Genomic DNA, 23,133 nt, shown 5'->3' on the forward strand with positions numbered 1-23,133 from the left:
AATTCAGTATTTATGAAAGTCGTCATAGAACTTTTATGATGATATTTTTTGGATGTTTTCCTATTTTTTCAACAGCTTCTCTGTTTCGGGTCCAACATAAACACACGTATATAGGTAGACCAGTCTAGGAATTTGAGCTTGCAACAAATCTGCGAGAATTTGGGGTCACTGTTGAGGGCAATTCAACACGTGCACACTTATTGTTAGTGTGCCATTGGCCAAGCTGCCGTGTGCAAATGGTGGCACACGTGCCTAAAGTTGCCTACCCTTGGTTTACACATAATTTTGGCTTTACAGACGGGTGGCTTTCTCTGTAATTCTGCAGATATGTGCAGATGCTGTCTCTTGTGTCAGGATTGTAATTTTCATGAAGCAAATTGATACTTGCAGGACTTCTTTGCATATGCAGCTGGAGAGATTAAAGCTCATGGATATAAATAACATCCCAGCTTTTCAGTGCCTCTGCTGAAGCATGAATGAAAAGGTCAAACTTCACCTCAGGGCTCTTGTGAATTTCAAAGTGTCGAGCAACACCCACTAATTGTTGACCTTAAACAAAGCTGTTTTGAAACTTGAGCTGCAGAGGGGTATGGATTCGTTTGTTGATTCTATTACAAATACATCTTACATTGTGCTTTTTAGCAGCAACTAACTTTATACATCAACAGGAAAAAGTTTCCTCCACCAAAATAATATCACAGTTCACAGTCGATCTAACTCCATGAAAAAAAATGTTTCAGGCAAGCTGATATGAGTGTGTTTGTTGTCAATTAAAACTTAATATATGAAGAAAAACAAATATGATAAAGATTGTGCAAAATTGAGTTGCAAAAATAATTTCCCATGCTTGTAACATGACTTATAATGTTACATTTATGTCACACGCAGTGTTGAGCAACGTGCCTTTAAATGCCAGTTGTAAACATACGTTTCCTCCCAGTAACAGGTTCAGTGGTGAAATGTGAGAGTGTTTTGTGAAGCTAAATGACTCCATGTTTACCAATCGAGAGTCGCCCGGTTTGTTATTTAGAATCCATAACCAACATGTCCTAACGAAATGACTTTCTGATTGATGGAAAACGACATATTCCCCCCTCATTTGGTATTATTCATCAACCGCAAAGCGAAGCAGTTGATTGACTTCGCGGGGCCCCTGAGGCGTGCGGACTTGTAGCGACCATTTGGTGAAAATAACACACTCTCAGCTGGAAATTGGACTTGGGATTTGAATGGCGTCCTAGCTTGGCCCAGGGTTAAGCATCTACATACCACAGCATTATTATAAAGCCAAATAGCAGTCGACACACTTCTGGGTCAGGCTTGTTTGCCATTGCATAAGAACAGTGGTTTTATTGGATGGTTGCCAATGTCTAAACGTATTTCATAATTACACTCAGCTTTTTTGTAAAAGATGCAAAAAAACCAACAACTCACGGTTAGACGGCCTGCTGCCGCAAAGCTGTACCTCAGAAATAAGCTCTGTAGACGCAGCGTTATTCCAGCATTTGAAGAATGATCTAGTTTTAATTTGTAGTCCGAGTAGTATTGACTAATCACATCAACCTCTGAGTCACCTTCCCTCATCGTTGTGTTTCTTTCATCCCTTAGATCAGTGACACGTAATGTTTCCTTTCCTTTCAGGTTGATGAAATCTACCATGACGAATCTTTGGGAACCAACATCAATGTTGTCCTCGTCCGCATGATAATGGTCGGGTACCGACAGGTGAGCTATGTCACACATTGCTTTTATCTTTTATATGTGCAAATATATTTTCAAACAGCTTTCCGAGGCAAGACTTCTTGTGCATCTGTGGCTTTGTTCCGAGACATATTTTAAAAGAAAAAGATTGCTGTTTGTAGCCCTGTTGATTGCTAACACAAGTTATTATATTACATTGCTGTTACTGCCTTCAGGAGGAAATGGTATCAAAACAAGAAAGACAAATAATTGAATGGTATCTTCATTTTGCCAAGCTTGTCTCCCCTGTTTCCACTGTTTTCCAAAAAAACAGCAGCCGTAACATCTTACACCAAAGATGATGCTAAAAAAACACATTTCAACTCAGTGACAAAGAGCTGTTAAATAAACCTGAGGTGAGAAGTTGAGTCGTGCATGACAGCGGGGGCTGACGTACACCAATGCAGATCACAAACATACTGAAAACAAATTCATCCATGTCTTAGTTTGCTGGTAATCAAAGTCAAAACACACTATATGCGTGGATTCATTTGTTTTTGCCACTTTTCATGTATTCGGATGTTAGCAGGCTGCAAATGATGTAGTAAGGAGGTATAGTTATCCTGTAAATGATGTGCATGGTGTCAGACAGCCTTTTGATCTTCATAAGTGACTGATGCTGCCTGGAGGCTGAGCAATTTGCATGTTACTTCTTGTGTCTGGTTGCCAAAGCAGAGATATGCTGTTTACACAGCACCAATTAGATGAGCTTGAATGTGTTGAATGTGTCACCAGCACACACTGCGAGAAGAAAGACAAATGCCTGTCCATCTGCATGTACCTTCTGGTGTGAGCTGTGTTGTAGTCAGTCACCACACTATTTCATCCTCGACTGAGTCCTCTGCAGTTGGAGTTCAATGCCAGATTGAGGGGGGGGGGGGACAAAAACTATTGTCTTTTTATGTTTTTCAAACGGTATTGTTGTGTTTAATGTGATGCGGAAATAGAAGTAAAAATGTTCTGGAACGTCAGGTCAGGCTCTTCTTTACAGATAAGGCCTATTGTGAATTGTGTTGTTATGATTTGTCATTTTTAAAAAGTGGGACCCCAGACACGAGTTTGGGAAACACTGCTTTACTGAATCGATGAGCTGAGCTATTACCATTTCAGTTCACATTTTGAGTGATAAAACGTTTATGCTGTTTTTTTTGTTTTTTAACAGTCCATAAGCCTGATCGAGCGCGGCAACCCATCCCGCAGCCTGGAGCAGGTGTGTCGATGGGCCAACACGCAGCAGCGCCGCGACCCCGACCACGCCGAGTACCACGATCATGCCATCTTCCTCACAAGGCAAGATTTTGGTCCCGCAGGTATGCAAGGTACTGTATTTTTCTCGATCGAGGACTGTGCAGACTGAGTGCTGATATCTGCTTCCATTCACAAATGGGTTTGGCTTCGAGTCTTGCCCAGGTAAGGTCAATGAAAACGTAAAAGCGGAGGCTGCCGCTGAGGTTACGAACCCAATTTGACCTCACGGGGAAAAAAAAAGTAGCTTTCCAACACCTTGCTGACTCGACATTTTCGCCACCCTTGATTTGAAAATTTAGACTGATATTGTTCAAGAAGGTTTTTGGCATGTAGAGAAAAAACAGAAATGTTTGTTAGTTATTTATTTAAACTGTTGTTTCTAACCCGTCCACTCAATCCTAATAACACATGTATGCAATGATTGGGAGGAGTTTTACACCATACATGTTCTGTCGGTTCAGCATATGTCTCATGCTGTATTTTTTTCTTTTCAGCCCTTCAAAACAAAAACAAACGTTGAAGCGAGCCTCCTAACTTTCAGCGAAACTTAGTCCAGAATGAACAAACATCCTCTGTGCTCAAGTTCAATATCTTGCATTGACCTGTGGATATTTTTAACTTTCTGAAGCACACGTGTCATGTTTAGAGGACAACCCGAGACGACCTGGTTTGCTTGTCGCACCTCTGGATGTTGCTATAGCTGCCGTTGCGTTGTGTTCATAACAAGTCCAGTTTCTCTGGCGCCCTGCACTGCGCTGGGCTGGACCCGGTGCCGTGTCTCAGGGTCACACGCCGACATCACACTCTCTTGTCAAAGCTTAACTGTGAGATGGTAGATTCTAGATCCAAATACAGATGCTGTGGGATAAATAGAAGAACAAAAGAAATCCATTCAGTTTGTGGAGCAGCTGAGAAGCGAATGAACTGGAGGATTCTTTGTTTGCCGCATTTACAAATACCCTGCAATCAAATCTTGTGAATGATTTTGAGTGTTTTTGATCCGCTCTCCTGGCCGCAGATTACATTTTCAGGCAGTGTGTTCAGTGTTTGAGTTTATCGAGCATGTGACAGAGACCGCCTCTCTCCTCACTCATGACATCAGCAGTGAGGAACACATTTTTGACCCCTAGTTGCTGCCGCTGCTGCACCTTTTCGCTTCAATGTGCAAAGCCTCAGCCTCCCTTCATGGGAATGTAATCTGCATTCTCACGAATTCCTCTTATCTGCCTTTCAGATAAAAGGTCACGCTCCACAACTGCTTTCATGTTTCGCGAATTTATTTGACATTTTTTTGACATTTATGAAAAGAACCATCATCTGGATCAAAAACTGGCCATAATGAACATCATCATGTTCACACTGTAGCAAAAAGACAAAGAAAAGAACTCTGCTGTAACTGACTTGCTGCAACACCACCAAAATAACCTTTTTGATGCTTTTTTAAGACTCTTCATCACCGGCTTGTCTGTCTGCTGCATTCTCTGCTTTTTACCTGCATGCCAAAAAAAAAAGGTCTTCTGATGGTCAGGAAAGCATGGAAATTATCTGCAAGCCGCCAAAAGCGGACGAGAGTGCTTCTGAACCAAACCAAAAACGCGCTATTCACTGCACACCTCTTGATCGAGTTATGTTTAATGTTTGTGCTTTGCTTCAAGGTCTGGTAAACACTGTGTGAAATGTTGTGATGCCGGAGCAGACGTGAACTGGGTAATGATGACAGGTTTCCGAGCTTCATGTTTACTTCGGGTCTTTCTTTTTGTAAAGTGAGGAGATGCTCAATATCCAAGCCTTCACCTCCCCACAACCTGCTTAAACTCTCTGTAGTATCTGCTGTCCATTAGCACTCAGCAAGTTGCTTTTAAGGTGTTTTTTTTTTATATTGCCGTCAAGGCTTCAGTATTAAATTTGGCGAAAGATATACTTTCATATCAATGAATGGCATCTGGCTCTGAATGCAGACTTACTGAAAACATTACTGACACTGTTGCCCTGCATTGTACAGATATTTCCCTTTAGTGACTCCATTTAGTTCAACTTAAAGGGTTTGTTGATACTATTTTGAGAATGTTACTGCCTAATCGCAGTCAATAGCGGTGCACACATACAGACACGTTCATCATTGAAAGAGACATTCAAAGTAATCGTCACAGCCTGTTCTTTAACAAGTACTTATGCACTTAGCTCCAGAGTGAGAGACCATCACAAGGACTGCAATCACATCTTATATAGCTCTGATTTTCTACCATGATCTTCAGCCTTGCATGACAATGTGACAACCTTCATCCTGGTGCTTGATTATTAGGGCTGTGTGGTCTTTTCTGTCGCTCAGGTTACGCTCCAGTTACAGGGATGTGCCACCCACTGAGGAGCTGCACCCTGAACCACGAGGACGGCTTCTCCTCCGCCTTTGTGGTCGCTCATGAAACCGGCCACGTGTGAGTAATAGCGTGACGACGAGAGGACCAGCAGCCGTCTCGCAGGATCTTACTGCATCCAATCAAGCTGATAGCTTCGCATGCTAACTGTAGTCGGCAATCAAAGGTGTAGAACCTTTAATGGGGCTTCGCTGTCTTAACAATTATGTTTGCCTCTGCGCGTGCATGCAGGTACTCAGCCAAGCAAGATACGCTTCTTCAGCTTTGCTATTAGAAAAACAACCCACGAAATAAATGTGTCAATGTCTTGTATACTTTATAAGGTACACCTGTATATTCTAATGCAGTCCAACACACCTGTTGGCCCTTTAATGCTTTTTTGTCACTGTAACAGAGGTGTTAATTCAATTATATATTTTGACATTCAGGTAAGTTAGTGGTGTTGTACTGGACTGCATTATATTGACTGGTCTTTCTAATGTTGTTACCCACTCATCTATGGAAATAGAAAGGACAAAAAACAGGAAACACCCCTCAATATAATGTACAAACACCTTTAATGTGACCCGAATGATGAACTAATTTACATGTTTGACAGTGTCGCCAAAAACGTTGTGAGCTTCATGAAGATAGATGTCATATTAAAGCAGGGCTGTTGTATTGGATTACATTAGATTGTACAGGTGTACACAATAAAGGGGTCACTGAGTGTATGTTGTTTACACTACTTTTAGAATATTACTAGTGTAGTGTACTGTAAGTGTGGGTCGGCTGATTTTGAACTCATTAGCAGCCTCTGCCTGTGTCCACAAGCCAGAGTTATCATGTTTAATTCAATTCAATACAATTTATTTTGTACAGCCCAAAATCATAAATTTTCCTGAGAGGGCTTTACAACCTGTACACATACGACATCCTCCTTTAAGTACCGGTCCGTTTCACACAGACTTCCTCTCTCCTCTAAAGAGTAATGAACTAATGTCTGTGAACCCGCTGCGGCACCAACATCGAACAAGTGGCCAGACTTAATAGACTGCCACATCGCACAAAAGAACAGAAAAAAAGGTCACCGACCCCTTCATCTTTGGACTAACTCACTGATTGAATGCATCACGTTCAAACTGGACGACGGCAACACTGTAGTTAGTACAAGTATATAAAAAAAGACTGAAGATGATTAAGAGACACTGGACATTTTATAGCCTACAAAATAGATTAAAAACAATCACTAAATACATTTAGTTATACAGTTAACAGAGAACATTGTACAGTGTTTCCGTGTTTTTTTTTACAAGCGTCTCTTTACAGCAGTCATAATGTATTAATACATTTTACCCAGCCAATCTTCATCTTGCATAAGAACATGGCCTGTTTTTCTCTTACTAAAGCCTATACTGATTGAAATGCTGCCTCTAATAAACAGCTCAGGTTTGGTGTGGAGGTCCTCACTCCAAGCAAAGCTTTCACACCAGCCATCAATAGATTTGAGAGACATTTAAGACAAGGTTCACATCCTTACAAATACTGTAGCGAAAAAAGCAGGCAGCTTCAGACACTTTCTATTTGACAAATAGGGCATCTAGTCTACTTAAATGTTTTTGCTTTCTCCTCGAAATGTAGCTTCAGTTTGTTCACGGCACTTCAAAGGTTCATATATACAAAGTCAAAGAACCCCAACAACACAAAACAAGAAAATAAAATAAGAAGAAATGTTACTAAAGAAAAAGAAGACAAAATGTAACATGTTATTATCGTAATCATTTCTGCCAATGCATTGGCTTGTCTAGTTGGCAACTAGCAGGTTGCTCCCCAGTGATACATTTCTGAGGCATCACTGAATATCTGTGTAATGTGCTCTTTAAACCGAACTTTGAGAATTCATGTGTTGTCAGTTCCCACCGGAATTAATCATGAAATATTGCAGGATGTTATTTCATGAACTCCTCGTGGCATTTCAGTTGATTGTCAGTGCAAATACAAGACATTTGCCAGCAGCATCCTGCTCCGCCAGCTTCATAAACTCAGTGCGTTTTCTCATTGGGGATTTCTGTAATCAGTGTCTGTGGACAGCTGAAGCACGTTCTTGGGGATTTTGGTCCGTATGTTCAAAAAATACATGGCCAGTAAGATTTAAACACGTTATTTTATCAAAGAGAAAATATTTAAATGATTACAATGTCATTGTTTTTAGAGTGAAGCCAACTTTCAATACTTTACAGACAATATTGCATTCACACATTTTGATCAGTACTCAAAAAGTATTTGAGTTTGTCTCTCGGCCTTTATTTCTCCCATATTTCTCACTCTCCTCCTGCTCAATAAACGATTTTTCTCACATCAGGCTCGGCATGGAGCACGACGGCCAGGGGAATCGTTGTGCAGATGAGACCAGTATGGGCAGCATCATGGCGCCGCTTGTCCAAGCAGCTTTCCACCGTTATCACTGGTCACGTTGCAGCAAGCAGGAGCTCAATCGATACATCCAGTAGGTTCTGTTAATCCCGCCCCATCACTTCAAATGTTCCACACATATTGGTTGTAGGCTGCAGATCTTTTGTGTGTTATTGATTTTTGTTGCTGTTGTTGTACAACTATCTCCTCATGTGGTCTATTCTGCAAATATCCCACATGCAGTATGTGACTATTGTTCTCATCTCTTCTTCAGCTCCTATGACTGCCTGCTGGATGATCCCTTTGAACACAAGTGGCCCAAGCTTCCTGAGCTCCCTGGGATAAATTATTCCATGGACGAGCAGTGCCGCTTTGATTTTGGTGTTGGCTATAAAATGTGCACCGCTGTAAGTCCTTCACACCTGTGTAATCCCCAACATATTAATTCATTGATTTGAACTATCCCCTCGAGTAAGCAGTAATCCGTATTTCTATGACTACTACATGACCAGAAAAACTGTTTATGCGCAGGAGATCATGATATAATAATACAGTGCCATTAAAGAATATATACACAGATAAAGACAACTGGTTGTGTGTTTACACATGATAATAATACATTGAGACACATATAGAAATTCAAGAATGTGCCTCTCACAGGAATTCACAACACAAATTGGATTTATTCCAGTGTGATAGCAATTACAGTAAGGGTGGAGTTTCCACATGCAGCATGAAACAGTTCAATGAATTAGTCTGTTGGCATTTACAGACAATAACTGAAGCTCAAAATTGCTGTTTTCTCATTTAGTTCCGAACATACGACCCTTGCAAGCAACTGTGGTGCAGTCATCCCGACAACCAGTACTTTTGTAAAACCAAAAAAGGTCCTCCGGTGGATGGAACAGAGTGTGCACCAGGAAAGGTGGGAAATCTCTCCGAATCAGCTTTGAATTGTAACTTTGTTTTTGTACCGTTGAGCCCTCTGGAGTAAAGAAGTAGAGAGAAAACCCAAAAGCCTGAAATGGTTCCAAATGTCATTCGTCTGGATCTTTCTACCTCCCTTTCTTTCTGTCTTTACTTCTTTCTTTGTCATATTTTTAGTGGTGCTTCAAGGGTCATTGCATTTGGAGATCCAGCCAGGAGCCTCAGGGCCACGATGGGAGTTGGGGCTCCTGGTCAAAGTTCAGCTCTTGCTCCAGAACATGTGGAGGTGGAGTTCGCTCCCGCAGCAGACAGTGCAACAACCCTCCGTAAGTGCTGTGGCGGGCGAGGAAAAGAGAACACACTGAAACGAAATCATCTGCTCTTTCAGTGGCGAAACAGTTTAAATGTGCTCTCAGTGTGTTCATCCAACAGATGATGACATGCCGTTTAAAGTGGGAACGCAGAGCTGGAGAGAAGGGACCGTTTTTTAATCCAGCACTGGCTTTGATTAAGTTTGCTTAAACAAAAACGCGACTTAAAATTGTTCAAGAGCGTGAGCTACTGAATGTATACCTCTGCCAATATGTCACTGTTTATATTAAGTGTCACGTGATGACATTTTTACTTCATTCACAGCACATTTCTTAGTTTTACTTATTTATTATGATGCATTTTTCACTATTCTGATCGATGATGGCCTGTTCAATCATCTTATCATTCTAGTACGATTACAATACCGTTTCATTTTTTTAAATGTCAGTTTTTCTTATCCAGTCTCCAGCTTCCTATAAAATTCAAAATAACCAAATTCACTAACCAACACAGCCCCTCCTGACCTCCTCCTAAAAAGGCAGGTGTCTCATAAGGATATGGAAGGAGAAGCATCAATCATTATAAAATATATGGCACACGAGTAGATAAGAGAGCAGATAATGGATCAAAATGGTAATTGCAGTGTCATTTAATTTGTTCCATCTCATTGCGTTCAGATGCTTTTAAATCCAGCTTTCCTTCAAACCCTCCTACCAACAAGGACACTCTTTGGATCTTTGGTAATATCATGCTTCTTGTCATTTATCAGGCCTGCCTATGGGGGTCGAGATTGTCCCGGCTCTGCTTTTGACTACCAGATGTGCAACACGGAGGAGTGTGCTGGCCCTTATGAGGACTTCCGTGCTCAGCAGTGCGTCCAGAGGAGCAACAAATACCACAAAAACATCAAGCACACCTGGCTACCGTACGAGCACCCAGATGGTAAGTGTGTACAGAGCGGAGCAAAGCTGGCTCTCTCGTTGAGAGGTTTTTCTTTGAATTTTTCTGGAAAAGCAACAAGAGGACAGATTTGCAGGAGCGAACTGCTCTCACGCATATTTAGATTCAGGTGGGTGTTATCGCTCCTCTGTGTCCTGCTGAAGATATTTGCATGAACCAAGGTGTGTGTGTGTGTGTGTGTGTAATTGGGTTTTCAGAGGCCCGAAAATGTGAGATGAGCTGCAAGTCAAAGGAAACTGGAGAGGTGGTGTTCATGAACCAGGTGATGCACGATGGGACCCGCTGCAGCTACTCAGAGCCCTTCAGCGTGTGCGCCCGAGGAGAGTGTCTGGTACGTCTGAACTACAACTACATGCAGTTTGTACTTTCAATATCTGCTTAACTCTTCCTAACACAAACACACACAGACATTATTTTCTCTCCGTATTCACCTTGGACATAAAGTTGAGACTTTTATTGTTGCAGACCGACCGCTCCTTGTTTTGGCTTTCCAATATGCATCGTGTTAAACCTCTGAACCAGATGCGCGCAGCGTTTTCCCCATGGCATCATTCTCCCAGTGGAGTAACCTCAGCCTGCATTAACGTCAGGCGCAGCATTGCCCTGATTTGATTGACTGTCTTTGCTATTCCCCCTCACAGCACGTAGGCTGCGACAAGGAGGTCGGCTCTTACAAACAAGACGACAAATGTGGAGTGTGTGAGGGGGACAACTCCCACTGTCGCACCGTGAAGCTGACACTCACCAAGACGCCTAAAAAGAATGGTAATTATCGGCTGCGTGGGCAGGCCAGTGCTGAAATCAGCAACACCGCTTATTTTACGAGATGACATAATATAAAGGGTAACTTTGGTATTTTTCCAACCTCGATGCTATTTTCCCATGTTTATTCATTCCATGTTTCTGCGTCTAAGTAACTAATGGTGGCAACAATTGTTGAAGTTGTCCAGTATTGAGGGATAGCGCTGCAAAAACAAGCTGCGAGGGAAAGTGAGCAGTGTTGATGTCACGTTGTGTTCGCCAAAAGCTTGTTTTCTGCCACCGACTCAGGCTCGGCTGGTTATTATAAATATCTGGCAGCGTTATGGAAAGGACCCTACAGAGAAATAAAACGTATTCTCACCTTTTCCTTGACCCGGTTGAGCGGCCATCGAATTCTAAGACCTCATCTGCATTGTCAGAATAATTTAAATATTCAGCCATGACATTGAAGATCTTTTAAATAACGCTAAGCCAAGCTTTCTGTACTCCAACGCGTTAAACTCTGCCCAGCCGTTCACGCTGTGTGTCATCTTGCAAGATTTCAGAATTTGCCTTCTACTTGAGCTCGACTCTTTCCCAAATGTCAGACATTTATATCAATCCTAGCCTGTCATGGCAAAAAGAAGCACTTTTTAGTGGACGTAAATGGTGGTGCCAGCTTGCCCCAATAGATTACATATTCTATATTATTCTAATATTCTATCATATATTCTAATTATATATTCATGGTATATACTGTGCATTTCTATTTTCGATTCTATTCTAATTTAGCTTATTTTTTGTGAATCTATTCCTTCAATTCAATATCTGCTCTGTTATTTTATTGTACTGTATATATTGTGCATTCCATACGTTATATTTTCCCCTTGGGGATGAATAAAGTTTATATCTATCTATCTATCTATCTATCTATCTATTACATTGCTGCTGGTGTCTAGAGCACTCTCGCTCAATACTGGACGAATTCCAGAAATTTCTACAGTTATTAGTCAGTTCCAGTTACCTAGTAAGATGAAAATAACTAATCCAGAGGCCTTCAACCCATATTCCCTTTCATCTATGTTTGACCACACAGCCAGTAACCAAAACAAAGGAGCAAAACCTTCTGTCTGGATTCATAAATAATTGGCTGCTATTACAGCCCAGAATGAGCTCCTGCTCCCAGCTGAACTGTTCCGTGTCTCTTTGTCTTGTTAGGAATGCTGAAAATGTTCGACATCCCAATAGGAGCCCGCCACATTGTTATCGAGGAGAATGACACGTCCCCTCATATAATTGGTGAGTGTGTCACACATCTTTTTCCAACCGTGAAAAAACACACGATGCTATCGGTGCCTAGCAACAGAGTTGGTTTGTGGATAAGAGCAGTATTTTTTTGTGTTTATGACCACATCACATGATTGTAATTGCTGCGTCTTTTACCTCGTAAGAACAGCTGTATAACCTCATTGCCTGGTACAGACCAGAGCACAGGGTCCCCAAACTCAACTTCTGTGCTCAATAAAGAAGAACGTTAAAAGGTTCAGTTCACCAAATCACAAAAACATATAAACAGTTTGTTGTTTGAGATATCTGACCAGGGTTTCCTTGGAAAAGAGATTTCTGTCACCACTCCAACACAGTGGATTAAAATCATGATAAAGAGCATATTTGACACTCAAGAGGTAGATTTTTAGTTGAGTATTCCTTTAAGAGATTAAACCGAATGCCAGAATATAAGGCCATACATAAATTAACATACAATATGTGGAGCCAGAAGGGATGCCCCCCTGTGGTGTTTGTGTTTCTGTTCCACAGAATTGTCTGTTTTACTCTAAAATGTTGTGAAAATCACTCGCCCTTCTATCCACATTGGTGCAAGAGTAAGTTTCTATTGACACCACCTGTGTTTTCACATCTGAATTTGACACTTTTGCAGTTGTTGTTAATCGAATCCCTGAAGCATACAAAAACTGTTTCTGTTTCTGCAAATGCTTTATCTTTAAATGCAATTTGCTGTAGAAAACAATATGTCATAAGTAATGAGACCGGTCCGCTAAAAGGTTTTCACGGTGGCATCCAGTCCAAACCCTTCCTCTCCTCTTTACTCCACTCATTTCCTCTCTGGATTGTATTAGCTCATGGGAAGAAGAGATGACACACAACTTGGAGTAATTACCGTCGGCTAGCCACAGCGCAAAACATCTCAAAATACACACTGGCCCGTTCCCTGCTTAAAGGAAAATCTTCGAGGTTGTTTGGCGGGGGGGGGGGTTCGTCAAGAATTTCTGTGACATTTTTTAGATTTTAGCTAAAAACTTACATGATGTGCCCACCACAGGCGTAACTTTTTTTTGCTCGTTACTGACAGCTGTGAAGAATCAAGTTACTGGGAACTTTATACTGAATGCAAAAAGTGAAGACGCTGAAACAAAGACCTTCATCGAGAATGGTTTACAGTGGGAGTATTCTCTCGATGGTGCGAAGGAGATCCTGAAAACGACGGGTCCTCTGCATGAAGGCATTGTAGTGCTGGTGAGTGTTACTTGAACAGGATCACCACTCTTTACTTTTGCCTTTTTGCTGAGTTTCATTGTTTTTTCTAATTAACTTCGCTTTGTTGCAGGTCATTCCCCAGGAAGAAGACACAAAGATAAGCCTGACATATAAGTATATCATACACGAGGACCTGTTGCCGCTTATTACCAACAACAATGTCCTTCTGGCTGAACTAGACACATACGAGTGGGCACTGAAGAGCTGGTCTCAGTGCTCCAAACCCTGCGGGGGAGGTCAGTGAGTGTACGGTACATATATGTATAACAAAGCAATTAAAGCTGCACATTGTTACCTGGCGTGTGCCGAGAAAACTGCAATAATGACGATATTCTGGTGTTTTTTTCAACATGTTATTATTGGTCAACAGTGGACAAAGTCACTGAGTTATTCATAGAAAGTTAATTGACAACAGGTTTGATAATAATACCAATTATTGGTATTTAAGATGTCAGATTCTGATATATGTCTGTATAATCTTGCTGGACGATTAAGACTGTACACTTTCCATCTTTCAGGCATACAGTACACTAAATATGGATGCAGGAGGAAGAGTGACAGCCGTTTGGTACATCGAAACTTTTGTGAAACCAGCAAAAAGCCCAAACCCATCCGCAAACGCTGCAATGTCCAAGAGTGCAGCCAGCCCACGTAAGTGCCCTCCAGCTAAAGATGTCATTATTTAAACAGCTAGAGTAGCATTAAAAGTGGTAGTCATGGCTTCAGCTCCATATGTCCACCCTGAAATAGAATGTGAGTAATTGCCGTGTGGCAAGAAACCTTTTTTCAAAAGAGCCTGCTGTGCTGACAGGTGGGTGGTGGAAGAGTGGAGTCCCTGCAGTAAGACCTGCGGGAAGCTCGGCTACCAGACCAGGGTGGTGCAGTGCATGCAGGCGCTCCACAACGGCACCAACAGGCCCATCCACAGCAAACACTGCGCCGAGGATCGGCTGGAGACGAGGAGGGCCTGTAACCACACCACATGCCCCGCCCAGTGGAGGACAGGGGCGTGGTCTCAGGTGAGTTAGCAAGCTGCATTCGCTCTTTTTAAGTTCACACTTCTAAGGTTACAAAGTGGCAATTTAGGCATAATATATAATTAAACAAACTAATTATTACGTAGCCATAGTTCTTACTAAGTATATCTTGCCCCCTTAAAACTGTTGTTTCAGTCAACAGAAGACTGGTAAAGTAACACCTTTGCAAATTTCCAATGTATTATGCTGATTAACCTTGGTCCATTAAGGCCTTATTATTTTTGGCAAACCAGATTTTTTAAATCACCTTTTGCAATTAAATCCATTTTGCAGTTTTACCATTTCCCATTTCCAGCTTACCTGGGGACATGATCGGCAAATTTGAGTTCTTATAACGGCACAATTTCTAAATTGCATGTATCAAGATTTAATTTGTGTATGTGGTCGACTCTGAGTGTGGTTGTCAAGAGCTGTGACAGTGTCATGAATCATTGCCTCATCTCAAGTTAAGTTGTTTGTGTCTATGTGTGTGTGTGTGTGTGTGTGTGTGTGTGTGTGTGTGTCACAGTGCTCAGTGACCTGTGGCGAAGGGATTCAGCAAAGGCAGGTGGTTTGCAAGGCCAGTGACAACACCATCGGAGAATGTGAGGGCGAGAAGCCGGAAACAGTCCTCATTTGCAAACTAATTTCTTGTCCAGGTAAGATCCAAATATACTTGTAATTAGGGAACAATATTCATCAATTTACCAGTTTGATTCCTGTCTTACAACCACTGCTGGAGAAACTGCCTCGGCCTGATCAAGTCATTTCCTTGTTTCTATGGATGCAGAAATCCATATTTTCTTATGAAGAACTTGTGGGTGGTCGGCGTCTACTGCATCAACCATATTAAGTCATATTCGCCTTGGGATGCCAGCTACACAAACATTATGTGATTGACTACGTTTTTCAAGTTTGATTCATTTAGCTTCCTGTTAAAAGATGTTAGAGCCAGCAATGTGTTTCTGTGTCCTGGAACAGTGGAAAATTGACAAAGATGTCGAGGTTGTGCCGTACCAAGCTTGACTACAGGTTTCCAAAAAGACGGCTCTGTTTTCTTAAAGCAGCAAGAGGTTGTCAAGAGCTTTTCTTGGCTTTCGTGGCTGCTGTTTCATGTCTCATTTAGGAATATTTCTTTGCCTCATTTTGTCCTCCACAGGACAGCCAGGGTTTCCTCTCACCGTTGGAATAATGGAAAACTCCACAATAAAAGACGAAGCAGTGCACCAAAGGGCTCCTGAAAACCCTGTCCACAAAATCTCTTCAAGTAGGTCAATATGTAATTCTGTTTGATCAAAATGAACAAATCTTTCATTTGAATCCCCTTGGTGATGTCCTCTCCCCTCTTATCACTAGATGAGCCATGTCTTGGGGATAAATCCATTTTCTGTCAAATGGAGGTTCTTGCCCGATATTGTTCCATCCCTGGATATAATAAGCTTTGCTGCGAGTCTTGCAACAAGAAGGAAAACCTCGGCACACATCCTCCTGACCTCCAAAACACCCAAGTGGCCTCAGTTGAACCTGACACCTCCGTTCCTTCTCACCATGCATTACCCAAGGCTCCTCTACCCGCTACGACCCAGAGCACACCGCAAACCACTAAAGCTATCGTCAGGCGGCTTCGCTCTACCGCCCCGGTGCCAACCACCGCCGCCGCTGCCGAAGCCTCGCCATCCACAGGTGCTGCTCTGCCCCAGGGTCCGACCAGCGACTCCCTCCTCACAGCTGGGAAAGGAGACTCAGACCCAGGGCCTCTTCTACCTCCAGGGCGTCCACGGCCCTCAGCAGACTCCGGTGGAGGTGCCTCTAAAGAGCACAGTCCAAACAGCACTTTCGGCCCAGTCGCTGCCAGGTCAAGAAGGGACAATTTAGGATCCGAGAGGGACTCGAGTCACAGAACCCTGTCAGCTCAGCAATGAACAGTGAGCAATGTTGTGAACGTGCTGCTCAGTGTGACGGTCTCATACATCAGCTTTCTCTTCGCAGCATCTGATAGACTTGCTGCAGATATTGTCTTTCTCTTTTTGCAAAGATTGTTGTTTTTTTCCATGCCAGTGAATTTAGACCAGACCAGCGTTGGTTACCTCATCAAAACTCCAGTGATCTGTGCGCAGCGTCGCTCTGCCCTCTGTGCTTCAAATATGAAACGGAAGACAAAAAAAAGTTGGTGCTGTAAACTAAAACGACTTCAAGGCGTGTTCAAAATGTGATGACTGCATTGCTACATTCATGTTTTTATCTGTGTACAGTTGTGTAATCCTGTTTTCTCAAGTGCATTAGAACTACTATTGAACTTGTATTGTGAACATGCGAGGAGAGGTCAAAGGCCATGGTTTTGGAGGTGCACGTGTCAGATATGGAGACGAGAGTGTGCCAGAACAGTTGTAGACCCTGCCAGTGTTAAATTACAATTAATTCATATATTGCTAAGTTATTAATTTGTTAGTTTTAATGATGAATTAAATAACGCGAAGTAAATTGACAGATTGATCATTTTGATTTCTAATTCTGTTTCAAGAATTCGTAGAATTTTTAAATAAAATTGCAAAAATCTATTTTTTAAAGCTTGTATGTAGCAGCTTCTGTATTTGTCACTCATAATGTACTGTCCAGTTTCCATTTGATGATTGCTCTAATTTATAGACAGCTCTCACATTTCAAGATGTGTAAACGTTGTGGCAACTAACACCGAAATAACTTCCAGCCCACAGAGCAGTACCAGACACTCATGGCTCAGCAGAGGGTGGCAGCAGATCGACACCACTCTCATAATTGTGCATTAACGATGGAGCGAACTGAGCATTATGACTAGACGTAAGGAGAAGCAATTAGCCTGACTTTTAAGATGTATTTAATTGATTATAATAAGACACTTGTTAAGTCAATAATTCTTCCAGTGGCACACTCCAGACTCCGTAGACATCACCTCATAGCCTCATAGCTTCTCTGTCCCCGGTGCTCTTTTTTGTTGTTTGTTCCCAAACCAACGTACCAGTGATTATCGTCACTGTTAAAAAATCATGACTGTCTACAGGCCAACCCCACTGTAGCATGCAATCCGTCTGCCTTTGTGGATGACACTCACCTGACGCTTAAAAAAAAAAAAAGATTTGAGGAAAAAAAAAAAAGTCATTATGTTTTTGTAACTGATGTATTTTTCAGATAATAATGTATATAGTGTAAATTTAAAGTTATGAAAAGAAATTAACAACCAGGAATTGAGAGGAAAGTATGTTGCAATGTTAAAAATGCAGGCGATGCTGTAAGTCTACAGACTGTGGTTGGTCATACTGTTACATCATTCCTGCATTGCAGTTCATAACATCATTATGTTTATTGTATAGTTCTTGTATATACGTAATGAAAGCTTTAAATGTTAATATTTATTGAATTTTTAAGTGGTATGGAGAACAAAGTAAAACAAGTTTGAAAGAACAGAGATTCTTGTTGTTTTCTTTCCTCCATTTATTCTTGTTTTATTCAGCTTCTTCTTGCTTGACTTCCATTTTGTGGTTGACTGACTTTAGGCATGTAGATTTACTGTATTTGAGTTGAGAGCAGCCACCTGTTATGTTTTGCTGTGGTATTCAAAACAGGCAAAATAGGCACATTCAAGGACTTCATTCATTTTGTACAGTTGTCCTTCAGTTAGTCGTGTGTCAAAAGACAAGTGACGACTCCTAATCAGGAAATCTTGAGGTTTGAGTGGCACACTGTGACATTAATTCCTATAAACCAGCTGCCGTCTTCCAGCGCTGGAGCTGAGCGTCACCTCCAGGCAGCGTTTCCGCTCTGGCTGAAAGGGCCGCTTTGTACCGAGCAGCCAGTCTGTCACCGTGCCCCCATCAGCCAGTCTTGTCCTTTGAGTGATGACAGGGTGGTGCTGCAGTGTGGGTGTCTCCTTGACTCAGTTAGCCCAGGGTGGTGCTCGCTGTGAGACGTCTGCGGAGGTGTCTGGTGAAATCCAGCTGTGCTCGGGGTAAAGCCTGATTGACAATAGACTTTGGCAGCCAGCCCTGAGAACAAAATTAGAATATTGTATTTTGGTGAAAGTGAGGAACAGTAATATGTTTTTTTTCATCAATTATACCATTTCTGGTTTCATAATCCACTTTAAAAAAAAAATAATAGGAACACAGTGCTCCAAATGAAACAGGCATAAAATGCATGGATATGAAATGCAAAATATTGTTCCAAAATGCTGGATCCTACATTTCCCATAATGCAACTTGATTATGTCTTAAATCAGAACCTCCTTGGCACGTGTCCACTTCATTCAATGCAGTTTGTGAACAGCATAATGCAATATGATATTATACGGTTAGCATTGTACCTCGACATTAATAATAAAACGGTTACATCGAGCTCAATTAAGTAGCGATTAAAGTATTTGCATTAAGGGATGCAAATCAAACACCAACTGGTGCTGTGTGTAGCTGACATGCGTAACTTTGAAGAGCGCAATGGGACCAGTTAGGCCGAATGGACTGTTCATACTGTGACACGAGAGGCGGAATGGACCGGATACTATGTGCTGACAGTGAACGAGCGGATAAGAAGAACCTGGAGCAGACGGAGGAGGACTTTGCGGTGCTCAAGACTCGCACACAGTCCTTTCACACAGGTGAGAACAACAACAAACTCTCCGTGATGCAGCTTACTCTCTCTTCAGACCTTCAGTCTATGTTGCAAGGCAACTTCTAGCGTTTTGTCCGCGTGCATTGCACTACTACACTTTGTGCAAAAAAACTGTGCAGCTCTGTTTGTGGCTGCAGCCACTGTGGAGTTTATATTGTTGACGCTGCACCGTGTGCTTTGTGATGTTTTATTCTGTTGATTATATTCTACAAGAAGTAGGGCTGTATGATTTACAACAACGACAACAACACAACCTAATAGTTATTATTTCGACTGACAACATAATTATTCTTGTTTTCGTTGAAAAACATATTAGATTGATTTAGGCAGGGATCTATACCAAACAAAGATGTTTTCTTAAGTCTGTAAAATATGGTGTTTAGGCCAGCACATCTCTGCAGCAGCACAACAATATTTGATTTTAAATGGTATTTCAGACAAGGATTAGTTTATCGTCCAGAGTTGCATGACATGGAAATCTGTCTTTGGCAAAGTCCTATAATACACACAACAATACACAACAGTTATGCATCTTAAAGTCTTAGAGTTACCAATTGGCAGTACTAATTTACATGCTGAGTGGATTGTTCTTCGCCTGGCACGTAGTCCATTAGAACAGTGGTTCTCAACTGGTCTGGCTGCGGGACCCACCACATTTTTAACAAATATTATTCTCAGTTTTCCAATTTAACTGGATGGATTATAAATAATACATGAATAAATGTTCTTCTCATTTCAAGTCAAATAATACCTGGATTAAAGAATAAATTATGTAACAGAATTAATTTTAGAAAAATGTATTTCCCTGAATTGCCCTGCAGCTTTAAATTTAGGTCATTCAGGGTGAAGTGAAAAATCCACAATATTATATTTTTCTCATCTTCTAAAAAGAGAAATGTGTGTGCAGGGACTTTATCTGTGGTTATTAAACCACGTGTTTCAGCTCTATTTCCTCTCTGTTAACATCACAGTGAATTAATGTGTTGGGATTCTGATCATGATGGGCTCTTGGGTTTATTATCTGTGTCTTCATCTCAGATGTGAGAGACATACTGTTTGTAGCTGCCCGTGGGAAGAATTCACCTGTACGAGTCTAATGACTCTGGTCTCTCTGGCCATTTTTCTCATCTGGAGACCGTCCTGTGACTTTACTTTCAGAACTCTCATTATAATTGTCCTGCTCTGCTATCTCGTTCCTCGTCTCTCCCCCGTGTGTCACGGTGTGTGTGTGTACATCTCACTCGAGTCAGGGAACTTGTCAGAATGCCCATATTTGATTGGCTGAGCTGCTTATCCAATATTTTACAAAAAGATGTAGCAGAACTTTTTCTTCCTTCCTGCCCATTAATCATCTCAGATTTATCTTGTGACCCTTTGGACGGGCTCTTCTCATAAATTGGGAACCGCTGGACTGATCCACCTACCTGTAGGTACCATTGATGCAAAGGTATTAACAATCTAGAAATGGCATGTAGAATAATATATCAGTCACATTGGCCTTTTTTTTTTTACTTTGAATACTTCAAGTACATTTTGCATGACGCAGAAAATTGCAAATCTAAGTAGCTCACTGAGTGGCAGAAGTAGAGCCTAATGGAAAAAAGGGTCTTCAAATCCCTATTGCACAAATGGGAGTGCATCTGTACAATATTCCTTTATTACACAAACACATTTCTTGAAATAAATGGATGTGGCACATATTTGAGTCTGCAGATGCATTTGATGTTATCCTTCACGGATTGGCAAATGCAGTACATATGAATTTATTTACCTTAACGTCCATATTAAGAAGCCATGTGAAGCGACTTCTTCCCATATCCTCGTCCAGAGCCTGAATGATGATGCAGGTTGGTCCATCCTCGGCTCTGTAAACATGCCAAGTCAATAACTTTATTAGTCTTGAACCGGGGTTTATAATGGATTATGAGCTTGTCCATTATGTGTATTTTTATTTCAAACCTAAAACATACACAAACTGTTCTCATCACTCTTGTTTTTATCAAGTTATATGAATAAATTCAAATTTGCTCAGCCCTAATGTCATATACGTCCTTGCTAGCAGCATGACTGTAGACTTGTAGTCTTGTTTATAGGAATGACTGCAACATTTGCCCTGAAAAACTTGCTTTTATTTTCATCTTTGGTTCTAATCCTCTATTCTCCCATTCTTAAAGATTCTCTGACATCTGCCTGATAGATACAACACTTTTATCTCACAAACATGAGATATAACAGAAGACATTTAAGGCCACTGATGTTAGCCAGTACTGAGAACGACCGTTCCAAAATGTTGGCGCAAATCAAAAACACTTCACTGGACTTATTAGTATGAAGTCTGCTTTTTCTGACATCTTACCACCTTGAAGGCTGAGATAACTCTACTCGGATGCTGTTTATTATGAGAGAGAGTTGGTTTCATGAAGCTGCTAAATATGTATTTAATATGTGATGATTCACGGCTAGTTCAAACAGTCTCATGGGATCCTACCTCACAAAGCCTGCCTGAGGCGGGAAGGACTCCAGCTGAATCGCTGCTCCTCCAAGATAAACTCTGGACTTTTGTTTGCAACTGTGTCTGACACACAGGAAGTCCCTTTGGCCAATTAGATTTCCCGCTGTCTCGGCTGAAACCTCATGAGTGACGATCGTTTCGGCTCCTACATGCTTCAGAACCTATGAGAAACCAATAGAACAATTTAGTTTGCAAAACACTACGTGCACCGCAGGACTGGATTGCAATGCAATGTAAGAGTACATGTCTTGCTCCAAATATGTAGCATGACTTATATTAATTGTGGCTTTTAGCAAAAATATGGAGACAACTAAACCGTGACGGAATATATAGTAATGAAACGTTTAAAAACAATGTAAATCTCCTCTAAACTCAAGCTTTTATTCTGGTATTTTTATAGGTTACAGTTTCACAGATGATAAAATGTCTGTTTATCAAAGGTCAGCCGCTCACTTTGATGTGCTTTATGCTCGGGTTCCACTGGTGCATCTCCTCCACTCTGACAAACAGGATGTCGTAGAGCTCGTCCACGCTTGCGTCCAGAACCGCCTCCATTCTGAAGACCTTCCCGGCCCCTGGTATCACTTTGCTGCAGATCTCATCCCCCTTGCTCTGAAAAGGAGTAAGGAAACAACACAATGGTCACTTAGGTTGGTGAAAATTGGAGGAAAATGTACTTTAGAGGAGATAAAAGACACTTTAATCAATCAATCAATCAAGTAGAGATGCTAAAAAGTCAATCAGATGTTACCTCTGTGATCTCAACCTTCCATCCTTGTGTGTCTTCAAGCATACAGAGAGCCTTCCTCATTGCTTCTTGGCCTTGTTGTACATAGAGCAGCTGATCTTCTTTCGAAGGCACGGGCTTTATATCTTCAAGTTTGGGCTCTGCAAAAGATTATTTCTTAGCAATCTTTCAACAACTGCACTCTGAAACCAGAACAATTATTAATATAATTTGTTTACCGTTACGCTTTAATCCAGAATGTGTTCTAATGAGATGTTGGACCTGTCCCCATCGCTGCAGGTGTGTGAACTCCTGGCCTATCACTGCCACAGCTGTGCGTTTAAGTCCTGCATGATTGAACGGTTAAGAAACGCAAGAAGAAACAAATGCTCAGTAGTTTTACACAGAGTGCAAGGGAATAACCAGAAACGACCTTCCTCAGATTATTGGGTGTTTACCTGTTAGACTCCTCAGATGTGGGTAGGAGATTCCACAGCAGAGCTTTACAACAGCAGGCAGCATGTTGTCTGACTTCGACAGTGACGGCAAAGCAACAGAGTGCGTCTCTGGTCTTTATATGGCCTCTGAAGGACACCTCGTGAGATAAGGGCCAGAGAAGATAGGACCTCTTTGGAATTCTGTTCTGAAGGCCACACTTGACAAGAGCTATATTAACTAAAGCATTAGACCCAAGGCAGAGAGGACAAGAGAAAGTGCTTTACAATTTGCCTCTCATTCTCACACACACACACACACACACACACACTGCTGGCCATCAGCAGCAAATTGGGTTCCAGCGTCTCGCTCAAGGACACTCTGTCATGCAGACAGACACAAACCTTGTTATGAATGGACGACCTCCTGTTCCTTCTGAGCCACAATGACTTTTAATAAATAAATTCATGCTGATAACTCAAGTTTTCAGGATTTATCGGATGCAAAATTTCTCAAAACCTAAACAATAACCACTGCTACAAAGAAATATTA

The 23,133-nt window shown here is 41.5% G+C and overlaps 2 protein-coding genes across 2 annotated transcripts in view; one reads left to right on the plus strand and one right to left on the minus strand.

Annotated features, from left to right (window-relative positions):
- adamts14 (ADAM metallopeptidase with thrombospondin type 1 motif, 14) overlaps positions 1 to 17,696 on the plus strand; it is a 36,549-nt gene extending 18,853 nt beyond the window's left edge. The window contains exons 5-22 of the mRNA XM_079293247.1: positions 1,642 to 1,725; positions 2,903 to 3,050; positions 5,318 to 5,423; positions 7,705 to 7,848; positions 8,029 to 8,161; positions 8,566 to 8,679; positions 8,859 to 9,007; positions 9,763 to 9,935; positions 10,151 to 10,284; positions 10,595 to 10,718; positions 11,913 to 11,993; positions 13,066 to 13,229; positions 13,321 to 13,486; positions 13,769 to 13,901; positions 14,062 to 14,269; positions 14,796 to 14,925; positions 15,426 to 15,533; positions 15,623 to 17,696. Of these exons, the coding sequence (XP_079149373.1) occupies positions 1,642 to 1,725; positions 2,903 to 3,050; positions 5,318 to 5,423; positions 7,705 to 7,848; positions 8,029 to 8,161; positions 8,566 to 8,679; positions 8,859 to 9,007; positions 9,763 to 9,935; positions 10,151 to 10,284; positions 10,595 to 10,718; positions 11,913 to 11,993; positions 13,066 to 13,229; positions 13,321 to 13,486; positions 13,769 to 13,901; positions 14,062 to 14,269; positions 14,796 to 14,925; positions 15,426 to 15,533; positions 15,623 to 16,188 (2,865 nt within the window). The 3' untranslated portion in view covers positions 16,189 to 17,696. The remainder of the gene's footprint in view (positions 1 to 1,641; positions 1,726 to 2,902; positions 3,051 to 5,317; positions 5,424 to 7,704; positions 7,849 to 8,028; positions 8,162 to 8,565; positions 8,680 to 8,858; positions 9,008 to 9,762; positions 9,936 to 10,150; positions 10,285 to 10,594; positions 10,719 to 11,912; positions 11,994 to 13,065; positions 13,230 to 13,320; positions 13,487 to 13,768; positions 13,902 to 14,061; positions 14,270 to 14,795; positions 14,926 to 15,425; positions 15,534 to 15,622) is intronic.
- A 484-nt stretch (positions 17,697 to 18,180) lies between these two features.
- On the minus strand, positions 18,181 to 22,668 carry star2 (steroidogenic acute regulatory protein 2; the record flags this gene model as incomplete). Its single annotated transcript, XM_079292712.1, has 7 exons — positions 18,181 to 18,285; positions 20,679 to 20,772; positions 21,396 to 21,580; positions 21,873 to 22,031; positions 22,171 to 22,307; positions 22,386 to 22,493; positions 22,605 to 22,668. The coding sequence occupies 7 exons, from the start codon at positions 22,666 to 22,668 to the stop codon at positions 18,181 to 18,183; spliced, it is 852 nt and encodes a 283-aa protein (XP_079148838.1).
- Positions 22,669 to 23,133: the final 465 nt, after the last annotated feature.

Source organism: Melanostigma gelatinosum (genome assembly GCF_949748355.1).
Source record: "Melanostigma gelatinosum genome assembly, chromosome: 21".
In the NCBI taxonomy this organism is placed as follows: Eukaryota; Metazoa; Chordata; class Actinopteri; order Perciformes; family Zoarcidae; genus Melanostigma; species Melanostigma gelatinosum.